At 47.5% G+C, this 26546-nt stretch overlaps 1 protein-coding gene across 2 annotated transcripts; it reads right to left on the reverse strand.

The window, feature by feature from the left end:
• Positions 1-9380: 9380 nt before the first annotated feature.
• LOC309393720 (vomeronasal type-2 receptor 26-like) lies at positions 9381-26140 on the reverse strand (the record flags this gene model as incomplete). 2 transcript variants are annotated; one of them, XM_081956215.1, is made up of 6 exons in its annotated part: positions 9381-10291; positions 10590-10716; positions 11303-11515; positions 17245-18039; positions 25280-25568; positions 25914-26140. In XM_081956215.1, 6 exons carry the CDS (start codon positions 26138-26140, stop codon positions 9381-9383), a joined length of 2562 nt encoding a protein of 853 aa, XP_081812341.1. The 2 variants fall into 2 exon arrangements, 1 of the variants encoding a protein (XP_081812341.1); XR_014175640.1 differs by lacking the exons at positions 9381-10291; positions 10590-10716; positions 11303-11515; positions 25280-25568; positions 25914-26140 and adding an exon at positions 18989-19111 and having other exon boundaries at positions 17945-18039.
• Positions 26141-26546: the final 406 nt, after the last annotated feature.

The raw sequence follows: 26546 nt of genomic DNA on the forward strand, positions 1-26546 counted from the left end.
CTTGGCAACAAATAAGGCCACCTTCCTCTGAGAAGGGAGACCCGGGTGTATTTGCCAACACTGGTACGGCTCCATTTGTAGACCGGAGACCGAACCTTTGATGTTGTGTCTGTTGCTGCTGCAGCCCTGGGAGACCTAAAATAAAAGGGGACTTCAACATTGTGACCAGATCCTTGAACTTTCACTTGGACCGGTAGCTCCCAGAGATTGCCTAGGCCCCTCTCCTCTTTAAGGGCACCTCAGTTATCTGGATCCTGATGGAGAGAGCACAGAAATGGCCTCTCTGCCTTTTGGTCTCCAACCTTCGAAGGGGAAATTTGTGGGCCTGATTCCTCAAGGAAATCCTGCTGTTCCTTGCAGCTTCTGAACATTTACTTAAAGAGGTCAACTGGGCTTTGGCTATTATAACTATGGGTGTCCTTTACAGAAGCTGCTGCATCAACCTTTATATCTTGCATATATAAAGAATTTCTGAACTCTGTGTGTGTGTGTGTGTGTGTGTGTGTGTGTGTGTGTGTCTTGTGGCACAATGGTCTTTTTTCTATACTTATCTTTTTCTTCTTCTTTCCACTCCAGTTTAATTCAAGACATTTAAAAAGAATGATTAATAAATATCAGTTGCCAGAAAGGACAAACTCTGGATTAAACAGTATAGAAACCCCACAATTTGGTTCCTTAGGGTTTATGTCCTCATGGTTTACATCCTGAAGTATTGTCTGAATCCAATCTGCAAATTGCACAAGAGTGGATGACCTTTAGGAGCCCCCTTCTCCGTTCCACCATCCACCAGGTGCGTCAACTACAATTCCAAGAACTCCAAGGACTGGGTCGCCCAATGGGTCAGAAGTATCCACGATGATGCAATGAAGGCTCAGCTGGGAATTCTGGGAGCTGTAGTTGAGCCTATCTGAAATGCCAAGCTGAGGAAAGCCATCCCAGGGACAGATTAAGAGACCTCCTGGATCCCCTCCTGGAGATCAACTCCATGTTTGCACCTAGGAGCCCTTTCCCCTCTTCCACTTCCAGCCTCCTTCCTCAGTTCCAGGAAATAGGAAGAATCCCCTGCAATGAGTCAACCTGATTGGCTGCCTCCCACTTGTGGGTCTTCTCCTGCCTTTGCTGCTCTGGAGAAGCCACTCAGAAGAAACCTCCAACCCTCCACAAAAGGCCAACAAGGAAGATGTGGCTCAGGAGTCCTTAACATCCATCTTGAAATAAAGTCAGCTAACAACCCTTGTCCCAAAGAAAGGAAGGAAGGAAGACGTCCATGGGGTGTGGGCGATGGGGAGGTCCTTCCCTGATGACCTGGCCAGCTTCTCAGCTCAGTGTCCAGCCAATTGGCCACAGAGCCCATGGCTCACCTGTCTCTGACCTCCTTGCCAGTTCCTGTTGCCCAGAGTAGGCAGGAAAAGGGACACAGGAAAGGGACAATTTCACTAAAGGATTTTCATCCTCCTAAAGAAACCCATGGCAGCTCCTGTCTCCAGAGAAGCTCCAGGCCCCTCGCAGAGTCTCTTGCATTACAAAGCCTTTCCACAATGGAGCACAGACTTGGCCAATTCTTCCTTGGAGATCTTGAGCCAAGGAAGCCCCTGGTAGTCATGAAGACCCCCAACGTAGCCCAGTGACCCCTCCCTCCCTTAACACGGAGCTTGGACTCCCTTCGGTCGATGCGGGTGAGAACCTCCTGGGTGGATCTGTTTTCCTAGCCTTTGTCTGCTGCCTCAACGCCCCTCTTGGCTTCCAAAAAGCTGGCAAAGGGCTCCAGGGAACTGAAGCCCATCAGCTGGAGCAACCTGAGTCCCAAAGCCAAGAGGAGCAGCAGGGAGCCTGACCCCAGCTCTGCTGGTGGAGGAGGCACATCAAGGTTGGCTCTTCTGCAGAGACCCCTTGGAGCAATGATAGGAAGGCTGAGGGAGGCCGAAGGGCAGGCAGCCCTCCATGGAAAACCAGATCTTTGCCGACCCTTCACAATAACAGGGGCACTGAAAAAGGTCCTCACAGTTACGGCCGTCGCAACGTTCTCACAGTCCCATGATCAACCTTTGGGCCTTTGGCAGCCAGCGTGTATTTGCCAGGGTTGCCGTCCTTCGATCGTGTGGCCTCCATTGGCCACTTTCCCATCCGGCTCCCAACAAACGGAGTCGATGGGAGAAGCCGGTTTTCCTTAAGGATCTCGGGGTTCCTTCCGCAACTGCAGTGGTTTCTTTACCATCTGGGGCACAAGAGGTCCAAAAATTGGCTGTGACTCACTGAAGGACAATCCTTGGTATGGAATGATCTGGGATCTCCTGCTTGAGCATCGGGTTGGCCTAGATGAGGGCAAGGGCAGGAGCCTCCTTGTCAAAAACTGCCATGAAGATAACTTACAATGATTTATTTAGTGACATAAGTTACAACAACACTGAGAAAAATGACTCATGACCACCTACGACCGCTGCAGTATATGTCATAAATCACGTGATCAAAGCTCAGGCACTTGGGAACTGGGGTGTATTTATGAGAGTTGCAGTATCTTGGGGTCATGGGATCACTATAAGGTTTGCTTAATGACTGCTTGATTTACTTAACGACTGCACTCATTTGCTTAGTAACTGTGGCAAAAAGGTTGTAAAATGACACAGAACTTACTTAGAAACAGAAATTGTGGTCATAAGTGGAGGACTACCTTTATTGCCTCATAGTCCATTCTAATTTATCTCCAGAGACATTCAGGATCTCATAATCAGAACTTCCCCTTCCTTCTCCCTTCTGCTCTTTTCCTGGGAGCCTGGAGTGTTGACCTACCGTAGGACTTTGGAGGTGGGAGGGGCCAGAACCATTCACCAATGGGAATTCTCCCTGCCTGAGCGTCATCAGTCTCTGGGCAGAGTCCTTTGGGGCTTCACCTGAAGGAGGAGGGCATTCTGGGCAGAGAGAGAAGTGGAGAAATTGGGAGGGGGGATCCCTTTGTTATTTGGGGGGGGGATGCAGCTTGGGGGGGGGGCTCATGGCAGCCCTAGACCAGACCTTCCCCTTTCTTTGCTCTCTTCATGAGTCTCAGCCAGGGATTCCCACTTCCCCCCTTCTTATCCCCCCCCCTCTGACATTCAGCGATTCCTGAACCCCAAACCGAGCTGTTATTTGCCGTGGGTCAGAAAACCCCACAGGGCTGCGGGTACAAGCGGCCCTCCGGCAGCCCCTTTGCTAGGAAGGGATCAAAGGCAGAAGCTTCCGGGAGGGTGGGGGAGGGCAGGGGCCCCAAAGGGTTGGGGGAGGGGCACTTCGAATGAGAGAGAGAGAGAGAGAGAGAGAGAGAGAGAGAGAGAGAGTGCCCAAGGACTCCCCAGCCAGCCCACTCAGAGACCCCCAAGTCCCCGCTGGCTGTGGGGCTGCGCCTCTCTTTCACTCATCCACTGCAGCCCCACTCCATGCTGGATCGGGGGGGGGGGGAGCAAAAGGAAGTCCACCCTCCCCTCCAGGGCTGGCATGAACCCCCTTGAGCTGCCCCCCCCAAGACTGAACATATTCCCCCTTCCCTCTCTGCACCAAACTCTCTCTTTCATCAGGTGAAGTCAAGGGAGACTCTGCCCGGAGACTGATGACACTACAGTAGCGAAAATTCCTATTGGTCCGCTGGGGCTTCGTCGGATCCTGGGAAAACACGATTCGCTTGCCTGCATTTCTCTGCACATTCCACGTTTCTCAGGCATTGCGTCGTCTGAAGCCCCGGTTTGTGCTCGGCAGCGCCCGCGTGGGTCTCCCCTGATGCTCCCAGCCCCAGAGGAGGAATCTGGAGGGGGGGGGTGGAGCGTTTGTCTCAGATTTCGGAGGTGGGACGGCCGGGCCAGAACTAGAGGCAGCACCAATGAGAATTCTCCCTTCTTGAGCGTCATCGGTCTCCGGGCAGAGTCCTTGGGGGCTTCATCTGAAGGAGGAGAGCCAGTTCTGCGGAGAGAGAGAGGGATGGGGAAAGTGGGAGGGGGGATCTTGGCCTGAAGAACCTACTGAGGCTTCTTCTCTGCTTGGAACGCTCTCCTGCACTGGGTGAAGTCAAGGGAGACTCTGCCCGGAGACCGATGACGCTGATGAAGGGAGATTTCCCATTGGTCCTCCTGCTCTTTCTGGACCCTCCCAATCCTGAAGTTCGAGGAAGTCCCATTGTGGGCTCTGCAGAGTTTCTGCGATTCCTTCGCTTTGCGGAGAGAGGGAACCAGTGGGGAATTCCACTGCCTGAACCAAAGTGATCCACGGGATCTTGAGACAGGCCGTTTTCTCGGGGGCGGGGGGCACACCGTCAGGAGGGGGTTGGGGGGTAGGCGGAGGCAATTCAGCCAGTTGGCTGAACTGCTCATACAATTAACAAGCAGTTTTAGGGAACCCATGGCATCTGGGGGGGTCAGCATGGATTTTGGACTGATCTTAGTCTGGTCCATCAAATCTTTTTTACTTGCTTAAAATGGAATTTGCAAAGTGACCCGAGTGGCAACCAGAAGCCATTCTGAAACCTCAGGCTGACTCCTCATCCACCCACAATCTCTGTGGTTGGAAAACAGAAGATTTTCCATGGGTGCCTCTTGCTAGAAACCTGGATGTGCCCCCCCCCCCATTCCCCCTCCCCTCCCTTCTTGGACCTGGATGAATAGGCTGCATTGAATGCTCTCATGCCACAATCCAGAGCATTTGAGGCTGCCTCTACACAGGATCCCCTCAACCTCCTTTGGGAGAGAGTCTCAAGGGCTTTTTCCCCTGGGCCTCTTCTCCAGCCTTTCACACACACAAGCCCACTTGGGATAGAAGCAGGGAAAGGCTTTATGGACAAATGAAAGAGTGGGAAATTAAAGGGACAGATTAGATGTTGCTATTTTCATTCTCTGGATGAGAAAGGAAAAAAGTGGGGATTTCTAAAAGGTAGATACTTAAATAATAACAAACCCAAAGTGAAACCTCAGACAGCTGTTCCGGTCGATGCTTTCTGTGAAAGGGGTTTCTAGTGCATTTTGAATAAATAAAAAAAGAGTTGAGCTTCAATGCATTTTTTAAAGTTATACTTTCATCAAAATGCTGTGGATAAATCCATTTCCACCAGGCCTTCCTTTCCTCTGGTGTCACCCACCTTCCTGTGGGTTCAGCAGCCCCCCCCCCCCATTTTTTAGAGGTCTCTGCCCTCCTGAATGCTGTTTGGGGTCTGATGAGAGCATTAAAAGAAAGCGTGTTTTTTCTAGAGGCAAAACTGGGAGCCAATGAAGGAGACTATTTGTAGCTCAGGGTTGATCTGAGGCCCCTTGGGCTCTCGGAGCTTCCTTGTTTTCTTGCAGACGTTTCATGACCCATCGAGGTAACACCACCAGGGCTAGAAGCGTGGGAAGCTGAGAAAATGAGGTGTGAGTATATTAATTGGCGGTGGAGCATGGCGTGTCCTCTGTGGGTGGGAGGTTGAAGGGGGGACTGCCGGGCTCCTCCCCAAAGTGCGGTTTAATGTTCGGCGGAGGGGTGTGCGTGGCTTGTTCTTTCCGTCTGTTGGGCCCTTTGGGGGAAAGAGGTTTTCTGCCTCTGGGCCAAAAAGACTTTGGAATCCGATCTTTCCTCCAATTCTGGACCTTCCCAGCTGCCCCGTCTGCCTCCCACCTCCCACCTCACAAAATAGGAAACCTCAAGGGAAATGAAGGGAATAGAGTCAGTTCTAAGAAAGGAACAGATGAGAGGATCCAGGATAGAGAAGGGAGGGAGGGGAGATGGTGGATTGAGGAGGACTGTGTGGTAGACAGGAGCGAGGGGGGATCATACCCCTCCCCCTCTGTCGAGAGAGGGCTCTTCAGTTTTAAGATAGATGACCTCTTGGACCCCTCTTTCCAACCAGGGATCTCCTCTGTCCAGAAGGTGGACTTTGCTCTCTCCCAAGACAGCAACACGGTCCTTTCCCCAGTTCCAAGGAGATTCCCCCCCCCATTTTGCCTCTGATTCAGGTGACCCTGAGGGGGCAGATAAACCCCCAGGTGGCCTCAAGGCCTCTCAGAGAGCTCATGGCTGACCTTCACAAGGCTAACCACCAAACAGCTGCAAAGAGGACGAATCCTTCCATCCCCCACCATTCAGTCAGAACTGAAGAAGCTTCTTGGAGGAGAAGCGAAATGTTTTCAAGGAAAAAACCCAAGAAATTCCAGCTGTCTTTTGAAAAGCCCCTTTGGGATGTGCACTGAAGACGCCCCAAAGAGGGATGGGGCTTTTGGAGTCTCTTCCGTGGCTGAAGAAGGAAAGGGGATGAAGTGGGAGAGCCTTTCTTTTAGGCTGCACTTCAGGTCTTCTGCAGGAGGTGCCCTTTGCAAAGAGCAGGTGAGCCTGTCAGTCCTTCTTAGCCTCCCATCCCTGAGCAGGGGGGTCCTCTGTGCTTTGCCTGCCACAGCTGGTTGCTGGGGGTTTCAGGCAGACAGAATTTAACAGAATAGCAGACTTGGAAGGGACCTTGGAGGTCTTCTAGTCCAACCCCCTGCTTAGGCAGAACCCCATGGATTCCCCACTGCTGAGTGCCACTCAACTGTCAACCTTCCCTTCTGAGCTGAAAGGGGGGGGATTCCAAGGGAGGGAGGGGTCAAGGGTTGAGTAGAGGGAGAAGTGTTGTTTGACCTCTAGGTTACCTGGATACCTGGATTCTGTTGGGACTCTTTTCTGTTGATGGGTGGGGCCATGCAGGCTATAAAAGCTTGACTGGATGAGAGAGAGAGAGACACAGAAGAGAGACAGTGAGACACAGAGAGAAAGAAAAACAGAAAGATAGAGAGAGACTGAGAGGTGAGTAGGACTTGGTTTCTGGTCTCTGGTATTTTTTTTTCCTGCTTGGGAGTTTGACAAAATATTGGTACAACTAATTGGAGAAAGTATAGAATCCCCCAGGGCTGGAAGGGACCTTGGAGGTCTTCTAGTCCAACCCACAATCTTGAAAATCTGGAGCTAATTAAGAATTATCTTTGTTATCATTGTTAAGAAAACAATGTACCAGTCAATTATATTTGATTCTTTTCTTCTTCTTTAATCCCCAGAAAAAGGTGTCTGCAAGTGTCGCCAGAAAAACGAAATGAAGATGTGGAGGCCGCCATAATCACGGTGGAACTGTACATACCGGAACCCATTTACCCCAACATCCCCATCATTGATGAGCGAAGGATGTCGGACGTTCTGCCTTGCACGACAATGCGATGGTTCGTAAGTGAACTAATTTGGTTGTCAGGTTTTCTTTATTTTTCTATTTTAAAGGTATTCTGTTGTTATTATTGTTGTTGTTATTGTTATTTAATTCTTAATACCTTTTGCATTTCTTGCTTTTGGGGTTTTGTGTGGGGGTGGTTGGACTATGGAAACGAATAGGGAAAAAAACTAGGAGCCTTTAATTTGGTTGCTCTGTTTTTTATTGTTTTGTTTCTATTTCATTATTCTTAAAATATTCAATCTGTGTTTCTTTTGCCACAGGACAAATTGCAGCAACCATCACATTGTTGACCAGGGCTGAATGTCTGACATCGTCTTCCATCAATTATGGTGATGTTGGGATCGATGGATTCCGGTATGGAGGTTCCACCGTGATGGAGGCCTCCTCATCTTCAGCTGGTGGTTCTGGTGACACTTTCAACACCTTCAACGCAGAGGCCAACCATACATGGACCCCAAGGATGACCAAAGTCATTTTCAAGGGTCTCCAAGGAACTTTGGTGGGCTCTTGCTGGATGGCCGCACCAGTTGCTGGACTTGCTCAGATGTGACACCCAACTGTGAGGCAACATCGGTGGTGAGAGAAGACCGGATGATGCCACAGGATCCCTCTCGTCTTTCTGGGGCAGAGCTAGTTCACCCCCTGTGATGCACCCTGGAGAAGCTCATGAGCAGAAACTGAACGGACTAGCACTCTTCGGCAGTGAAAAAAATACTATGTACTGACATTGTAGACTCCTGGCTAAATATACCTTTGCCAAATGCTAAACTTTATTTTTTAATAAATTCAACTTTTGATGAACAAATTAAATAGATTATTGTTGATTAGCCATTATGCCATATCAAGAAACAGAATATTAAATACAAAGTATTAACAACACTGTATATGAAAATTGAATAAAAGAAACAAATAAAGAATAAGAAAAACATAAATCACATTTCTGTATCATCCTACAATTTATTGCAATCAGACCCACCTATGCAGATGTCAAATGAATGTTTGGTTCCAATAAATGTTTAATTCTGAATGCACAGAAAATGATTTAACCCAAGTATCCCAATAGTTTGTTTGTCTAATGTGCAGTCCAAGAATCTGATCTCTCTCTCTTTCTTATGCAGTTGACATTCAATATTCCAGATTGTTGGTGAAGCAATCTTTTTATTTTTTTATTTTTATTTTTTGTTTTTATTTATTTCTGTCTCACCTAGTTACATGAGAGATAAGGAGACCACAGCTCCTAATAGAATTTGTCAGCTGCATAATCCTAGAGAGCTTTATTTGAAATTCTGCATCTTCCAACACAGAGAACTTGGGGACTCTATCAGGTTCATCCAGGACTTCATGGGGGAGGAAACGGCTGCTCTGGCTGCATCACTGAGACCTGGCTGGGACCGGAGGGGGCGATTCTGCTCACGGAGCTCTGCCTGGACGGTTTCTGGGTTTGGCACCAGCTGAGACTCCAGGGGAGGGGAGGGGGGATGCTTGGGGGGCATGCAGGGCCCTTGTCCCACAGATGGCCAGAGGAGAGAGGCTGTTTCTTCAGTTGGGCACGAGGAGGGGTCAGTGGGGGCTGCTGTTCTTGCACCAGACTCCCTGCCTGACCTCCGGGGCTCTGGGGCTGGGAGGGTGGTGGAGTCCCCTGGGCTTATGGTGCTGGGGGGCTCCAGACGGCCATCCCCAGGTGGGAGGTCAGAGGCAGCTCAGGAGTTTATGGCCCCCAAATCAGCCCTGGGCCCAAATCATCCAGGACCAACTCCTAGCAATGGTAAAAGGAGTCTTTAACTTGCAACTGTTTCTCTATTGACCACTGGAAGTTATAATGGCACTGAGAAAATTGATTTATGACCATTTTTTTCTCTTATGACCATTGCAGCATCCCCATGGTCACATGATCAAAAGTTGGATGCTTGGCAACTGGCATGCACTTATGATGGTTGCAGAGTCCCTGGGTCATGTGATTACCTTTTCTGACCTTCTGACAAACAAAGACAGTGGGGAAGGAAGATGTCCCTGAATGACTTTCAAGATTTATTGAGCTGGAAGGGAAGGGAATTACACTCATTCAACCATTTCCCATTTCCAAACATGTTGATATGATTTTATTTGACTCTTGTATACTATTTAAGTGGAAATAATTAATGTGTTCTTTCAAAGAAAAGGAAATTTTACAAATCTTTCAATATTATGGTGTTATATCTCATGTTTTTACATTTATTCTGGCTGTGAGATGCTCCTTTGTGTTCAGGTCTGGCTTCAGAAGGATAATGTAGCACTTGGGGATGAAGATGCAGACCAGCAGACCAGCACTGGAGGCCAGGATGGAGAAGACCTGCACAGCCACCATGTATTTCCCTTTGGTGCTCAGGTAGGTGGGCACAAAAGTCACCCAGACACTGCAGAAGACCAGCATGCTGAAGGTGATCAGCTTGGCTTCGTTGAAGGCCCCAGGCAGATTCCTGGCCAGGAAAGCCACCGTGAAGCAGATGGCAGCCAGGAAGCCCATGTAGCTGAGGGTGACGTAGAACATGACAACAGCCCCTTCGTTGCATTGCAGGATGATCTCTCCAGGCTGGGAGTGGAGGTCAGAGTCAGGGAAGGGGGGAGAAACTCCCAGCCAGATGGAGCAGATGATAATTTGGACAGCAGAAGAAGAAAGGATGATGGAGTTGGCCAAGCTCTTCCCCAGCCATCTCTTCACCCGATTTCCTGGTTTTGTGGCCAGGAAAGCCAGCACAACCGTGATGGTTTTGGCCAAGAGAGAAGAAATGGCAACTGAGAAGATGATGCTGAAAACCGTTTGTCGGAGAAGGCAGGTGGCTTTCCTGGGTTGACCAATGAAGAGAGAAGGAGACAAGAAGCAAAGCAGGAGGGAGACCAGGAGGATGTAGGAGAGATCCCGATTGTTGGCTTTGACAATGGGAGTTTCTCCATATTTAATGAAGATAATTAAAACAAGGCCTGTGGTTAGGAAGAAGAATAGGGCAAAAGAGACCAGGATGATGCCCAGATGTTCTTCATAAGACAGGAAGGTTATAACTTTGGAGATACATTGGATTCTGTCCTCATTTGGATATTTGTCATCCAGACACTTGGTGCATTTTCCTGCATCTGAGAAAAAAAAAACATACTCCCTTACTATTCTCTCCTTTTATCTTTCAGGAAATACCTTATTTGGACAACAAGTGATACCAGGAGATATTGTCTAGGACACATTTATTAGTACCTCTAGTGAGAGATGGTAAAAAGTATAAGACTTTTTTTAAAAATCAATTTTTGTTTAATCGTCTATGAAAGTGAGAGAAGAATTGGGACCCGAATAATTTCCTGTGTGATGTTGAGAACCAAACTTTAATATTTAATGTATGTAATGAATCAGTTCCACTTCCTTTCCTCCAGTGTCACCCACCTTCCTGAGTGGAGAAGGTCCCCTCCGGACAAGGAACGCAGTCATAACAGCAAACTGGCTCTCCTTCTCGAGCCCTCTTTACAAATCCAGGATGACAATTTTCCACACATCTGGACTGAGGCAGAGACTGAATAGAAAAACAAGGAATGCCAAAGAAAAGATGTTAGGACTCTCCGTCCATGGAAAATGGAGGGAGAAATGGATGGAGACAAGTAGCCTCTGATCTTCACTGAGGTAAATATGAAATCTCTGACTACTTCTAAACAGATGCAGGAGGTAGAACAACTGGCAGATTCTTCATTTAGTTCCTTTCTTTTCCTTTTGGAATTTAACATTGCAATAAGGTACTTTTCTACTTAATAGTCTAGAGGGATGGAATTGAAAAAAAAGATTTAAGTATGATGATATATTCATGTTAAAACCGAGAATAAAGTTTACTATAAAAATTTTAGGAAACTTTTATTCCATTACATTTTTTTAAAGGTAGAATAAAACTGTGATGAAGAAAGAAACCTCTGACCAGTAAGATCTTGAAATATTTCCATAAAACATGTCAAAGCCCCTTCATTTAGGTCCTGTCTGTTGTAGAACTTCCATTAGATGATACCAACTGGCATGGAAGGCCAACCAGGCTGGAGACTATAGGCTTTGCCCACTTGAAATGGGACCTCAGGCTTTGGGAAATAGAGAAAAGACACCAACATTTCTCTCACCTTATTGAGCAACTTTAGCTGTGAAAGAGCATCTTGATTGATAGAAAGTCTCTGTCTTCTAAAATACACTAGAATTTCATTCCTGGGACCCTCCTTGGGGAGAACCAAGAAGCCGTCAATGGTCAGATCTGCTTTTATCTCTCCATTTTGGTCCAAGTACAGTTTCATCTCAGAAATATTCCAAAATTCATTCTTCTCCAGAAAGGGATGAAACTAGAATGGGAACATCAAGGAATTTGAAAAACAGAAAACTTTGTTTGTTATCCCACATTGAATCTTTCTTCTATAATTGACTCATCTCCAAATATGGTTAAATAGGATACAAATACTGCCATAATCATCATAAGTGAATGAAAAAGTTTGAGAAAAATGTATCAAACTATAGAGAAAATATAATAGATACCGTTGGTCGATTATAGGGAACATTTTAGAGCAGATAACAAATAAAATGAACAGAGAAAAAAAAGGTTATTCATAAACTCTTTGAAAACAACAGATTGATTCCCAGAAATCATGGGTTGATCAAGAAGAAATCTGTCAGGCTAATCTTCTCCCTGGTAATCCTGATGGAAAACACCTCCAGATCAGAGGTGGGTTCCTACCTGTTTGGACCAGTTTGGCTGAAACGGTAGTAACCTGGTGGCCTGGGTTGCTGGAACCAGAGTCAACCCAGGCTGGCCACACCGCTGAACCGGTTCTCTCGGCCATATTGTTTTTGGCTTCTGTGCATGCGCAGAGCAACCGGCAGTAGCAGTAGCCAGAACCCACCCCTGGCTCGATCCCACTTAGGAGCCTCAGTTTACTCGTGAGCCCCATTGGCCTTTCTCCCTGCCTCTCCTGGCCAATGTTGCTCACGAGTAAACTGCAGCTAGGATCTCCCACGTGTTGCACACCCAAAAATGACATGGAGGCATGGGTGAAAGCTGGGAGGGGGGTGCAACACACGGGGTGGGATCTTCTCAGCCCTGCTGTTGCAGTAGCTGCCTGGGTGAGCCACTCCCCACCTCCCCAGACCAGGCCCGGAGCTCGCGACAGACTGAGGCCGCAGCCGCCACCTGCTTCTTTGTCCACCCAGCCGGTGGGAGCCACAGCAATGCCGGTCATGGCTGAGAGCTTTCTTTGCCAGCTGGCAGCCGAAATGTTCTCCCTCTTAAAAGCCTCCAGTGATGGAGCTTTCGGATCCAAGCACACTTTAACCAACCAACCAACCAACCGGGGCTTAGTTTGGAAACAGAAGAAGAAAGAACCGGTGAGTGTCTGTGCCCAGGCGTGGGCAATGTTTGGGGGGGAGGCTGGAGGGGGGGAGCCAGAGGGTAGGAGGTCTCTGAGCAAGTGCTGGAAAAGAAGGTGGTGAATGACCTCTCTTTCCAGTCACAGGTGAGTGGCTGCATCCAGCCGGGGGATCAGAGGGGGCAGCTGAGCAAGCGGTGGGCAAGCAGGCAGGAGGGAGACCTCGGAAGCTCATTGTCAACCCAGCTTTGTGTCCAGTTGGCTCCAGTTGCATAACCATTGGTTGGCTTAATGGTTGGGCACGGGGAGTTGGGGGATGCCGCTGGGCAGGAGTGGTTTGACTCAGTTATTCACCGGGCGGCAAAGCGGACTGACTCAAAAAGGATGAAGGGGATCTTCGGTGGAGCCGGTCGAGGGAGCAACCCCTGGCTTATTGAGTCTTATAGAGTTGATGGGCCTTGTCTTGGGGTGGGGGGTGGGCCCAAATTGCACCCCACTCCAGGGGTGTCTCAGCCGTTGTGTGCAGGGAAAAACCTTGCACAGTAAAGAAAACCTTCTCATGAGTGTGACATAATTAACAATTTCTCAAACTCTTGGGAAGTTTTTCTTTACTGTGCAAGGTTTTTCCCTGCACACAATGGCTGAGCGATGCTCACAATGAGGTGCAATTTGGGGGTGGCGGGTGGGGCGGGGGATGGGCTGGGCCAGGCCACAAGATGCACATCTTACTGGAGACTGGCAGCTCTGGATCTTGTGGTTTTTTGGGGGGTTTCTTTTAAAAAATGACTCTGGAGAGGAGCTGAAAACCTCCGAGGTTGCTTTGGGAGAAGGAAGACAGCATCCCCCCTCCCCCCCTCCCTGGGTGCCTGCAGCCTTGGAGCAACTCTGGGTCCTTCCACACAAAAGAAAATCTTCTGGGAGTGAGAAGTTGTTCATTGCCTTCGCTGTGCAAGGGCCGGGAGTTGCTGCAGGCTCTGAGGCTGCAGGTGCCCAGGGAGGGGGGAATGCTGCCCATCTGCCTGCCCCCTCCAGAAGCAACCTGGTGTTTTTTTGGGGGGGGATCCCCAGAGCACCCTGGGAAAGGACTTTGGTGATCGGCCTGCTGCTAAAAGTAAAAAATGAGGCGAGGCACAGAGATGGTTGGAAGAAGGAGGGAGGGAGGGAAGGAGGGAGGGAGGGAGGGAGGGAGGGAGAGAGAGAGAGTGTATGTAATGGCAGGTTTCATCCACATTAGTTTTTATTTCAGGTGGATCTCCTAGCTTTGGAAGGAGGAAAGGAAGGGACACAAAGAGAAAGAAAGAAAGAGGGTGAAAGGGAGAGAAAGAAAAAGAAGGGAGAAACAAGAAAGAAAAGAAAAAAAGAAAGAAAAGATAAGAAAGAAAGAAAGAAAGAAAGAAAGAAAGAAAGAAAGAAAGAAAGAAAGAGAGGGAGGGAGGGAGAAGAAAGTGAATAAGATATAGATGGGTGGATGGATATATATATACATACATGGATGGAGGGAGAGAGAGAAAAAAAAAAGAAGAGAAAGGAAGGCTCCAGAAGACTCTTTGAAACAGCACAGCAATCTAGGATTGGAAGGTCTCTCCGAGGTCATCTAGTCCAATCCCCTGCTCCAGCAGGAGACCTTATATCCTCTGGATTATTTTGGTGCCTCCAACACAGAGGAAAATTGCCAGAAAAGGAGAAGGAGTTTACTAGGACAAGGCTGCCATGCAGAGGAAGGCACAGATAGTCTTTGACTTATGACAATTGAGCCCAACATTTTGGTTGCTAAGCAAGAATGTTGTTAAGTGAGTTTTGCCACATTTTACTCAATCCATGACATCTCCTGGCTCTAACAGTCATGTGCAGGCTAGGGAAGAACATCTGAAGGCCTGTGTAATGTTCTAATGTGCAGAAGTGATAGTTAAATGTGTGCCAGAAAGTGAACTCTGGGTGTGTTTTTCCAAACGCAATAAATGAGGTTGAATGTGTATAGTTTTAGAAGAGCTCTGTGTGTGTGTGTGTGTGTGTACATACAGTATATATAGTAGATAATGTATCTTTGTGTGTGCCTATACAGACACTAAACTATGTAATATGTATGTACACATATGGCATTTATACATAGGATTCAATTGTGTATTTTGGATGTTCATTAGTAGTAAATAAATAGACAGGGAAATTGTATCTTGTTGACGCAAGGAGAGGCCAGGCAAGGTACCCCTTGTCGTGAGTGATGTCAAGTTGGCTACACCCACCCAATCACATGACCACCAAGCCACACTCACCCAATCACATGACCACCAAGCCACGCCCACCCAATCACATGACCACCAAGCCATGCCCACCCAGTCACAAGACCACCAAGCCTCACCCACAGAACCACTAGTAAAAAGATTTGAATGCCACCACTGGATACAACCCTCTTCCAATAACTGAGTCCTGTTACACATGAGTGTAAGATCCGCTCACTCTTATTCCAGAGTGTCAGACGTGGAAAAAGTGAATTCAGTTACAAGAGAGGAGATTTTAACTGAATGAGAGAGAAAAAATATCATAAAAGGATGAGCTGTTTTAGAGCTGAGCCAGTAAAGCAGAGAAGTTCAGTCTCCTCTTCATGGATCGTCTGAGAGGAAAGACTGAGCAGCCATCAGTCAGAGAAGCTTGAACTGGGATTCCTGCAGAGAGGAGTGGTTGGGCTAGATGGTCTCAGGGTTTCCTCCTAATTTATAAAGGTTGTCATGCCACAACATGTACCATATTTTTCGGAGTATAAGATGCACCGGAGTATAAGACGCACCTAGGTTTTGAAGGGGCAATTTTTTAAAAAAACTAGGTAGGTAGGTAGAGAGAGAGAAAGAGAAAGAAATACAGTAGGTAGGTAGGGAGAGAGAGAGAGAGAGTAGTTAGGTAGGGAGGTAGTAAAGTAGAATAAAATATGGATTAAAATATAAGAATGAAGACGTGGAATAAAAGGGACAGTTAGAATCTTGCTTAAAGGGACAGGGAAATGTCATCAGCCTTCAACCACAACATGTTCCAGCAAACGTCCCCATGTCAAAAGTCCAAAACCACAAGGTTCAATTAAAGTTCATTAATGGCACGTAGTCGATACCTGTAACAAAAGGAGAAGTAAGATCCCCATCTCCTTATAAGGCTTTTTCCTCAAGGTAACCAATAAGAAATGAGTTAAGTGTTTCCGTGTTACACTGTCTTTGAGAATGTATAAGAATATGTGCTTAGATAATAAACGGGGTTCAGAATTCACAACGTTAGTCATGGCTAACTTTTCTGAACCTGGCTGCCAAATAAACTTTTCCTGTATCCTGAGAAGTCTAATGCCTGTCATTTTCTGCAACAGTAGGGAGGTAGATAAAGGGATAAAGAGAGAGAGAAATGAAGAGAGATATAGAGATAGAGAAGTACATTAGGTAGGTAGAGGGATAGAGAGAGAGAAATAAAAAGAGATAGAGAGAGAAATACAGTAGGTAGGTAGGGAGAGAGAGAGAGTAGGTAGGTAGGTAGATGTTTCCAGATGTATTTATCCATGTGCTGGAGAAGGAAATCGCTGACAATCTGCAGCATCTAAGACTTTGTTTCTGCTGGCAAAGCACTTGATCAATGTAATTCTCATCAACCAGTTAAAGAGCTTTCCAAGAGGGGGAAAAAAAGTTTTTACACTCTGCAAACCTCCCCCCAAAAGCCTGTTTTTGTGAAAATGCCCGCCCTTTAAAAAGTCATAAATAGCCTTGGGGGGGCTTGCAGAGTGCTCCTGGGGGGGGGGGGGCAAAAATAAGCAAAAAATGGGCCGTTTTTTGAAAAAACAAGCCTGTTTTTTGTCAAAACAATTGCATGCATAGCCTTATAGAGGCTTATAGAGGGTTGCTGGGGGTTGGGAGGGGGCATACATGGTCCATTTTTTGCTCCTTACTGCCCTCCCCAGCCCCCAGGAGCTCTCTGAAAGCCTCCATAAGGGTATGCACGGCCATTTTGGTGAAGGGGCGGGGCTGCGGGAGGCAAAAATGCTGTATTCGATTTTCAGCCTCTTTTTTGAGGGAAAAAAGTGCATCTTATATTCTGAAAAATATGGTAACTATTGTGCTGTTGTTGCTCTAGCCCCACCTAGTGGCCGGGGGCAGATAAGCCTCACTATAAGGTCTGAAGCCAGACTCCGTTTTCTGTCAGCCTTTGGAGAAGACGGAAGCAGCCATTGTGACCGAGACCCCTGGTCATCCGGAGACGGCCTCCGTCCCTTACACGGAGCATCTCTGGAGAGGTTCCAGCTGCTTCTTTCCTGGCAGTTAGTTAATGCTGCCTATCTCATCTTTCTATTTGATTTCCACTCTTTGCATCTCCTCAGTTTCACCTGCCCTCTTCTCCCAATAAAGCATCCAGATCCACGCCAGGCTCCCTTTCACTGGAGGAGAATAGGGGGGCTTAGCTGCCTCTCCAGCTGCACACAGACCCACCTGCAATGGGGATGGAAGAAAGGTGGAATTCCACCAGGCTGATCACAAACCCACAAATACAGGAATTTATTTGAAAAAGAATACAGCATTTTCCAATTAGCAGTACTAAATATAAAAATGCCATGGTATCCACTCTTTGGAACCATTAATTCCCTGGGTAATTAAATTGGCCAGATCTGTTGATATGGTTCCCCTCCTTCTCCTCTGGATTCCTCCTCCAAAGGATCTAAGATTAATGGATCCATATCGGGACCCCCATACCTGCCATGGCTGCAGCCTTGGAGACCCCAAGATCTTTTCTCCCTCCTTCCTTCCCCTCCTCGATCTGGAGGAATAGGCAGCATTCATGGCCTGGGCCAGAGTCTTCGTGTGACTGTAATGGTGGTAGACACTTTGGATCCTTTCTCTTTTCCAGTTCCACTGGGTCTTTAGTGGGGCTTTCTGGGTGCATCTTCTGCGGCCTTTGACAGAAAAGACATTCTTTGAAAGAGAACAATGAAAATAATGATCTTGAAACTTTTTTTCCACAAAGAAATAGGGTTTAAAGGCATCATCCATTGGCCTTTCTTTCAAAATATAACTAAAGTTCCAAATACTATGGATGTATTTGAGAAGTCTGCGCTTGTTTATTTCATACCCTGCAGAATTTGTGAGGATCCAGACTTTCCCCTCAATGGGTCCTGGGAGACGCATAAGTGTTAAATGGAAAGGAAGAATTCTGTCCCAAATGAATTCAAGTTCTATGAAGTGAACAAAGACGTTGACTTGTCTCCACTTAGAGAGGGAATCCCTGAGGTATGCAGTATATCCACTTTTTGAGAACAGTTGTGATATAACCACACAAATTCCACTCCTGACAAGCACAGGAGGAAAAGTCCTCATGAAATTCTCTCCCTTTTCTGTGTCTGAAGCAAAGAGGCCAATCAGGGTCCATCTGAAGTGGAGGAGCAGCTGGACAATTGCTGGGTTCTGGATTCCTTCTTTGGGGAGAATGTGGTGGAAAAAGGGGAATTTGCTTTTATCACTCAGAGCCTCTGAAGCTTCTACATGATTGATCTGAAAAAGGAATTGAAAGGATTAGAGCCGTGATGGGGAACCTGTGGCATGAAGAGCGTCCTCTCCCGGCACGCCAGCCGCCCCAGCCCAGCTCCACTAGCATCCACATGCAGGCTCACCTCCTGCAGGCCAGCTGGTTTTGGGGCCTTTGTGGAGGGTCAGGGTGGGGGACGCCTGAGTATGTAGTGGGGAGGGACTCACATTGTGCAGGAAACTCCGGTGGGCTGGAAGTGAGTGTGAATGACACCCCCCCCTCAGTGCTTCCTGGCTCAGTTGGAGGCTTCCTTCAGCCTTCAAACAGTTGCAGGGGTTTTATTTTTTATTTTTTGCTTCCAGGTTGGTGCAGGAGGCTTTCCAGGGCCAAAATGGGGTGCAGAAAGCACAGGGTTTTTTTTTTTCCATTTTGGCCCTGGAAAGCCTCCTGCACCAACCTGGAAGCAAAAAAATAAATCCCCTGCAACTGTTTGAAGGCTGAAGGAAGCCTCCAACTGAGCCAGGAAGCCCTGGAGAGCCAGTCCATTCACACTCACTTCCAGCCCACCAGAGTTTTCTGCCCCTGGGAGAAATGGAAACCTGTCCTGTGGAGCCCACTGCCACTTGGGCGGAGGAGGACGACCCCACGAAGAAGAAGAGGAGGAGGAGAATGGCGAGGCTTTGCAGGAGCCGGCAGGGAGCAGGTCAGGTGGGGCTGGCTGGCTGGCTGGGGAGGGGGCAATCCTGGTGCTTAGGTGGCAGCAGCCTGAATGCCCCAACTGTGCTGGGGAGGAAATAAGAGGCCCTGCGTGAATGGGGATGAAAGTACACAAACACACACACTGCCTCCCTGCTCAGGTGTCAGCCACACCAGTTTGGGTGCCCTGGCTGAAGCACGCTTTCTCTGACACACACACACACACACACACACACACACACACAGAGAGAGAGAGACAGACTTAGATTACTCTCTTACCCTTCCTGTCTCTGTCTGGCCCCATTTGCATGCTCAGCTGTTGCCCACACCATTGGCAGCAGTTTGGGTGCCTTGGTTGAAGTATGCTTTCTCTGCCAAACACACTTGGATTGCCTGTCTCTGTCTGGCTCCATTTGCTGCTGGCTCATATTTACGTGGTTGTCCACTAGGACTCTAAGATCCTTTTCACAGTTACTACTGTTGAGCAAGGTACCACCTATACTGTACCTGTGCATTTCGTTTTTGTTGCCAAAATGTAGAACCTTACTCTCTTCACGATTGAATTTCATTTTATTAGACAGTGCCCAATGTTCAAGTTTGTCAAGATCCTTCTGTATCTTTAGCCTATCTTCTGGAGTGTTGGCTATTCCTGCCAGCTTGGTGTCATCTGCAAATTTGATGAGTTCCCCATTTATTCCCTTATCCAAATCATTGATAAGATGTACTGGACCCAAAACAGAGCCTTGGGGTACTCCTCTGCATACCTCCCTCCATGTAGATGCAGTTCCATTGAGGACTACACATTGAGTGCGGTTGGTCAGCCAGTTATGAATCCATCTGGTGATGGTCATGGGCACATTGATATCCTTGAATTCTGAGCTCTTAGGAAAGTATCCCCTCCTTGTGGGTTGCAAACAGCTGTTTCCAGTGGGGAAAAAAGGACAAAGCAAATGGGGAAATAGTTTCCTTTGCTATATTTCCAGTCTGAATTAGACCATGGCAGGGGCCCTACAGAAGAGATCTTTCAAGGATCATTATGTATTCATAGAAAAGCAACTAACTTAGCTCTGCTCCAAAATGCTAAAGCTGTTGCACATAAAAAACAGAGGAACTCTGATCAACTACCAGAGCCATCATTTTGACAGTTTTGCTGTCCTGTAGTCTGTCGCCATGAAATGCAAGCATGGAATTAACTGAGCCTGGTTTGTCCTCAGTCTTTTCAGTGGCCACAAACTACTAGCAAAAGTGGCATTTGATCACAAGGCAAAGAATGTTTCTCCTTTTGCATTGGAGCATCCAAGAAGGGACAGGAAAGACAAAGAAAAAGACGGAAAGAGGAGAAGAGAGCAAGGAAGCAAAAAGAAGGAAAGAGAGGAAGAAAGAATGAAGAGCGAAGGAAAAAGAAAGGAAGGAAGGAGGTTATAATGAGAGAGGGTGAGGGTATGAGGTAAATCCTGCCTTAGCACGATCACCAACAGCCCTGTTACCTTTTACCATCTCCTTGTCCCATCCTCCTGTCCTCTCCTGGTGGTCTTCCATCCTATCATTGAGGATGCTTTGGTTACAAAGCTAGGTCTCATAAGGAGAGGGGGTGGGCCTCCCTCTGACCCACATACTTTGGCCTCATGCACACACCATGGGCACCCAAGGAGAGTGAGCACATCAGCAGTGGGAGCTGGCCGTGCCCACCATGGCCTCCAAAGTCAACCACAATGGGGCCCTCATTGAAATTGAGTTTGACACCCCTGGACTAACAGATGACCTGAGTGCTGCATGTGTTGCTCTCAAACTTACAATGTATGAGTCAAGATTAGAAAAAAGATCAGCTTGCATTCAACAGCAAAAGTCACATTAATCAAAAGCATGCCAAATGCAAATGTTTACCTTTCAATAAAAAGTTGTTTGTATCATTGAAAGCGCTGTTATTGTGGGGGGGGGGTTTCAGAGAAAAGACGTTAATCATGTATGAGTTGTTTTTCTAAACTAAAACCTCATTATTCAGGTTAAATTGCCATTTTGGCACTTCGAGATAAATAAGTGGGTTTTGGGTTGCAGTTTGGGCATTCGGTCGCTAAAAGGTTTGCCATCACTGCATTAGAGCATACACAGAGTGCAACCTAATTCAGCTTTTGTTAAATTGCTGTTGAGAGAAGCTCCATTGTAACCTAAGGTGCCAACTACATAGATAAAACTTCTAGGCGAATTGCCAAGCTTAGCCTAGCAAAGTAACTTCTTGTGAAAAGTAGAATGTGGAATCTGCCAAGTAGCCTTGCTTGTACCTTAAAATGTGTGTTCAGCATTCCCCAGCAAAGCTCTGAGTTATACGCCAGAAAATGTATTTCTTTTCCCTTCTAAAGTCTGTTGTTTTCAGAGCACTAAAATCATGAAATCCGTGTGATCTCAAATTATGTTTCTATAGCAGTGACGTTCTGTGCAATCTGTGTGAGCTGTAAGATGTTTGGAAAAGTTTTTGGCACATGCCTGTTTTTCTCTCTCTGCCTGCTCTGTTAAGGTGGGAGACAAAAAGGTCATCGAGTCTTTTGCTTTCTGCAGAAATAAAACCTGATAATCCATAGCTTCGTCTTCAGAGTTTCACTGGACTTATCAGATTCTGAGCTGCATTCAAAAACCTTGCACAATGAAGAATGCTGTGTTATATTTGGGGTCAGATCAAGTCCACAATATTAGATTTTAATAAATCCAATCTTGTTCTCATGAAAGCATTAGAATAATTTGGTAATTAGACATTGTTTAAAATATTAAAGACAAAATATTAGCAAGATTGTATTTTAAAAGTGGAAAATAATAAATAAATTTAAAAACTATAAACAATGTAAATCTTATTACTGTATCACACTCCTACAATTTATTGCAATTAGATTAACATGTGCAAATGCCAACTGAAGTATTCTATTCCAATAAAGGGCCTACTATAATTTTTGAGGATTGGTGCATATCAGTCAGTGGTGGGTTTCAAAATTTTTTAGAACCTATTCTGTAGTGTGGCCTGTTTATGGGAGTGGCTCGGTGGTCATGTGACTGGGTGGGCGTGGCCAACTTGAAAAATGTGGTGAAACTCAGTTAACAACGCTCTTGTTTAGCAACCAAAATTTTGGGCTCAATTGTGGTCATAAGTTCTCCTTCCTCCCCTCCCTCCTGTTTCCTTCTTTCTCTTTCTCTCTCTTTCTCTTTCTGTCTATCTCTGTCTCTTTCTCTGTGTTCCTCTTTGTCTCTCTCTTCCTCCCTCCCTCCCTCTCTGTCTCTCTAAGTCAGTGATGGCGAATCTTTTTTTGCTCCCGTGCCATAAGTGAGGGGAGCGCAGGGGGTCGAGTGCGGGCGTGCCGCACCCATAATGCAACGCGCGACCCCCCCAGTTCGCATGCATGCAGAATGCACGAACCCCCCCCATTTTTACATGATTTTTTTGCCCTCCCCAGGCTCCAGGGGCTTTATTGGAGCCTGGGGAGGGCAAAAAGAGCCTCCCCCGACCCCCCGGAGGCCCTCCGGAAGTTTCAGGGACTGTCCGGAGTCTTCCCTGAAGCCTTCAAAGCGCTTAAAACCACCCTCCGAGCAAATCGGAAGTGACTTCCGGGTTGCTCGGAGGGTCGTTTTAAGCGCTCCTGAGGCGTCAGGGAAGCCTCGGACGGTCCCTGAAGCCTTCAGAGCACTTAAAAAGACCCTCCGAGCAAACCGGAAGTGACCTCCGAAGCCTCGGACGGTCCCTGAAGCCTTTGGAGCGCTTAAAACGACCCTCCGAGCAAACCGGAAGTGACTTCCGGTTTGCTTGGAGGGTGGTTTTAAGCGCTCCGCAGGCGTCAGGGAAGTCTTGGACGGTCCCTGAAGCCTTCGGAACGCTTAAAACCACCCTCCGAGCAACCCAGAAGTGACTTCCGGTTTGCTCGGAGGGTGGTTTTAAGTATTCCGAAGGCTTCAGGGACGGTCCCTGAAGCCTCTGGGGGGGGGCGGAGGAGGCTCTTTTCGCCCTCCCCAGGCTCCTATAAAGCCTCTGGAGCCTGGGGAAGGCGAAAAATAGCTTTTAAAAATGGTGAACTCAGCCTCGCGTGCCCTGACAAATGGCTCCGCGTGCCACTTGTGGCACGCGTGCCATAGGTTCGCCATGACGGCTCTAAGTCATTCTCTCTCTGTGTCTGTCTTCCTGTCTGTCTGTCTGTCTCTCTCTCTGTATCTCTCTATCTCTCTCCCCTCCCTTCTTTTCTCTCTGTCACTGTCTGTGTGTATGTGTGTGTATCTTTCTGTCTGTCTGTCTATCTCTCACTCACTCACACACTTAATCACTCACTCTCTCTGTGTATCTCTTTCTGTGTGTCTCTCTCTCTAACTGTCTGTCTCTCCATCCCTCCCTCCCCCTCTCTCTGTATCTGTCTCTCTCTCTGATTCCCTCCCTCCCTCCCTCCCTCTCTCTCTCTCTCTCACACACACACACACACACACACATATACTGTGGTCACCTTGTTGAGTGTTCCTATTACATTTGAAACACTCAACAACTGGCCTGCATTTATGGTTTTTTGCAGCATTCTGCAGTCATGGGACCAAAATATATGATTAAAAGTACCTGGCGGTGGGATTTTTCCCTGGAGGTTCCACAGGGGACGCGGGGGGCACCCTTGCAGGGAAGAGCAGAGGAGTTTGGGGAATATCTGCAGGACAAAGTCGCTCAGATCCGGAGCGGATGGGCCCCCTCCAGCCGTCTCTCCCCACCTGGTTCTTCTTTTTATGCGCTTCCTGAAAGGTAGCAGCTAGTGGCCCAAAAGATGCCATGGAAAACATCTCGCACAATTACACCCCCAGAGTCTTTCGGAGGGAAGCCTCTGCACAAGCCCGGGTGAATGAGAACAAGTTCCCACTGTTACGAAGGCTCTGGGATGAGGGACGGAATCTTTGCTGTGGGACAGTAAAGCCCTATCCGCCAGAGGCAGCAGGACCAAAGCCCCTCTCCCAACTGGCCCTTCCTCCCTCTGAGGGTGAGGGACCTGGCTGCCCCGCTGCATCTGGAGCCTCATCCCGGAGCCTTCGTGATGGTGAAAACTTGTTCTCAATTGCCCGGGCTTGTGCAGAGGCTTCCCTCCAAGATTCTCAGGGGCTGTAATTGTGTGGGTGTGTGCACGCGCCTATGTTTTCCATGGCATGGTGTCGCGGCTGTCTTTTGCGCCACTAGCGGCTACCTTTCAGGAATCGCATAAAAAGAGGAACCAGGAGGGGAGAGAGTGGGATCAAAGCCACTGACCTGAACTGCAGGACTGATGGCAGGGAACTGGCGAGATTCTGTGCTGCCGGCGATGACTCCGGAGCCAATCCATGGGGGCAGAAAGATGAAGAACAGGAGGGAGATCAGGGGGGGCTTGTCCTTCTGAAGAGGACCTGCCAAAGAGAGCTTCTCCACGAAGAGGGCAGATGTGGTGGCATCGGTCTTGGGGCCAGATACAGCCCACAAAAGCCATTAATCCAGGCCACGTGGGACCACGAGGCTGCCCCACCCAAATCACTCTGCCCATCCTCTGGCCCCCACCCACCGGCTGAGTGCAGGCCTTTCCTTTGCAAGCCCCACGGACTGAAACTACAAAGTAAGAAAAAAAGATTTTGGCCAGCAGAGTGCTTCTGGGGGCTGGGGAGGCCAAAAGGGGGATGCACAGAGGCCCCAGGAGGGGAAAATGCTGCCCTCTGCCTCAGCTTCTTATATCGGGCTAAGTGGAACGCAGAGCCATGTCTCCTGGCACGCACGGCCTTGCCCGTTGCTCTTCTGGGTTTCTGGTGCACATGTATATGTGACGATCAGCTGGCCTTTGTGCGCACAGCAATGCCAGGAACTGGAAGAGCTGGTCTTCTGCTTGCATACCAGCCAGCTGATCATCACCTGCGTGTGCACCGGAAACCGGAAGAGGAGCTGCCTGGTGCACATATGCGCAGTGGCATAAACATTGGGCAACTTCTCTTCCAGATTGCGTCTCTGACAAAAGCACTTGGTGCTGTAAAGGTTCACCATCAATGCTCAATTCCAAGGGTGGTTTTACCAAGGCTTTATAAAGTGATACCAGTACTTCACGTGATTTGGATTCTATTCTTCTGTTGATGCAGCCTAGGATTGAAATGGCTTTTTTTGGATGCTGCCACACATTGTTGGCTCACATTTGAGAGATTGTCCACTAAGATTCCAAGATCCCTTTCACAGTTCCTGCTATTGAGCCAGGTTTCACCAAATCTGTACCTGTACATTTGGTTTTTCTAGCCTCAGTGTAAGACTTTACTTTTCTCTACACTGAATTTCATTTTGTTAGATAGGCCCAGGGTTCAAGTCTATGTAGATCCATCTGGATCTTGAGCCTATCTTCTGGGCTGTTGGCTATTCCTGCCAGTTTAGTGTCATCTGTAAATGTGATGATTTCCCCATCTATCCCTCATCCAAATCATTCATGAAGATGTTGAAGAAGACTGGGCCTAAAATGGAAGCTTGGGGTTCCCCACTGCTTGTTTGCCTCCATGCAGATGTAGTTCCATTGAGGACCACCCACCACCACTCAGTTTTCCAGATGGAGAAAAACACAGACAGACCTGTGGGACTTTGTAGGTGCCTCCTAACGTTGACACCTGGACGGAGATGTCCCTTGTAGCTCCATCAAGGAGAGCCAGAAGGTTCTCCTTCTTTCCACAGCCGTAGTTGGGGACATTGGCTTCTCCAGTGGAGAGAATGTCCAGCAAGGCATCTGAAGTGCGGAAAGTGCTCCAATAGTTGGTATGGATGTTGTAGCCAAGTGTGAGATTGTGCAGGAGCTGGGATTTCTTGTTCACCACTTGAATGTTGAAAATAAACCGTAAGCCATTTTGAAAATCATAAACGTCCCTATGGTAAAAAAAAAAAGAGAGGTGTTATTAAATATGCAAATTGGCTGAGGTATGGCAACTACAACTGGTTCAACCACTACTTTAAATAAAAGTCATTATTCAGATGATAAATCAAGGATTGAACTGAGAGAGGAAAATAATCTTGAGTCCTTTCATCTTTTTTTTTAGACACCTTTTTGAGTCTCTTTCATAAAATCAGACAAAAGAGAGAACCCATGGAAATCAAAATCATTCAGGAAATTAGACATATCCTCCAATATAGGAATAAATGAAAAATAAAAACAGAAAAGAAGGAGACTGTTAGAATGGAGGGAGTGCAACTCCATCACCCTGAATGACTTACAAATCACAGAAAACCAACTGAAGAGAAGGAGCCACATTGAAAAGCAACTTTACATGCAATCTTTCCGCTCCAGTGGTGACTATACCGATGAGATGGTCTCCTGGGCTGTAAAAGCTCTGTGGTTGTTTTCCATCCTGGTGCTCCAAACTCTGCGGGCATTTCATTCTCAGCTTCCCAGAGACTGGATGGGACAAAAGCAGCATCAGAAGCAGAAGCAGGAGGTCCATAATTCATGGGGTGAATCAATCAATCCCTTTCCTGTTTCTAAAGAATTAGAAGAAATCAAAGGACTCTCACAAGGTGGAATATGATCCAGTGTCTTTCCTGATTGAAACACAGAGAAACACTCAGCTTCACCTGGAATGGAGAGTGACGTATATTCAAAAGCACAGACCCTGCCTGTCCCAAAACACCATATTTCTCTGCCCAAAGTCTCCCCTGGAGGATTTGGCCAAAGAGCAGAGCTGACACTTTTATCATAATTCTCCCTCTCAAGAGGGATCCCTGGATAATTCAACCAGTTCTCGGACTCAAAGATTGTTGGGAAATTCTCTGGAGGGAAATGAAAGGGAAATAATCCTCATGTGATTCATAATAACAGGGGCAGAGATGCAATTAAATCCATCATCTAGA

Source organism: Natrix helvetica (genome assembly GCF_964273705.1).
Source record: "Natrix helvetica genome assembly, chromosome: 5".
Classification (NCBI taxonomy): Eukaryota; Metazoa; Chordata; class Lepidosauria; order Squamata; family Natricidae; genus Natrix; species Natrix helvetica.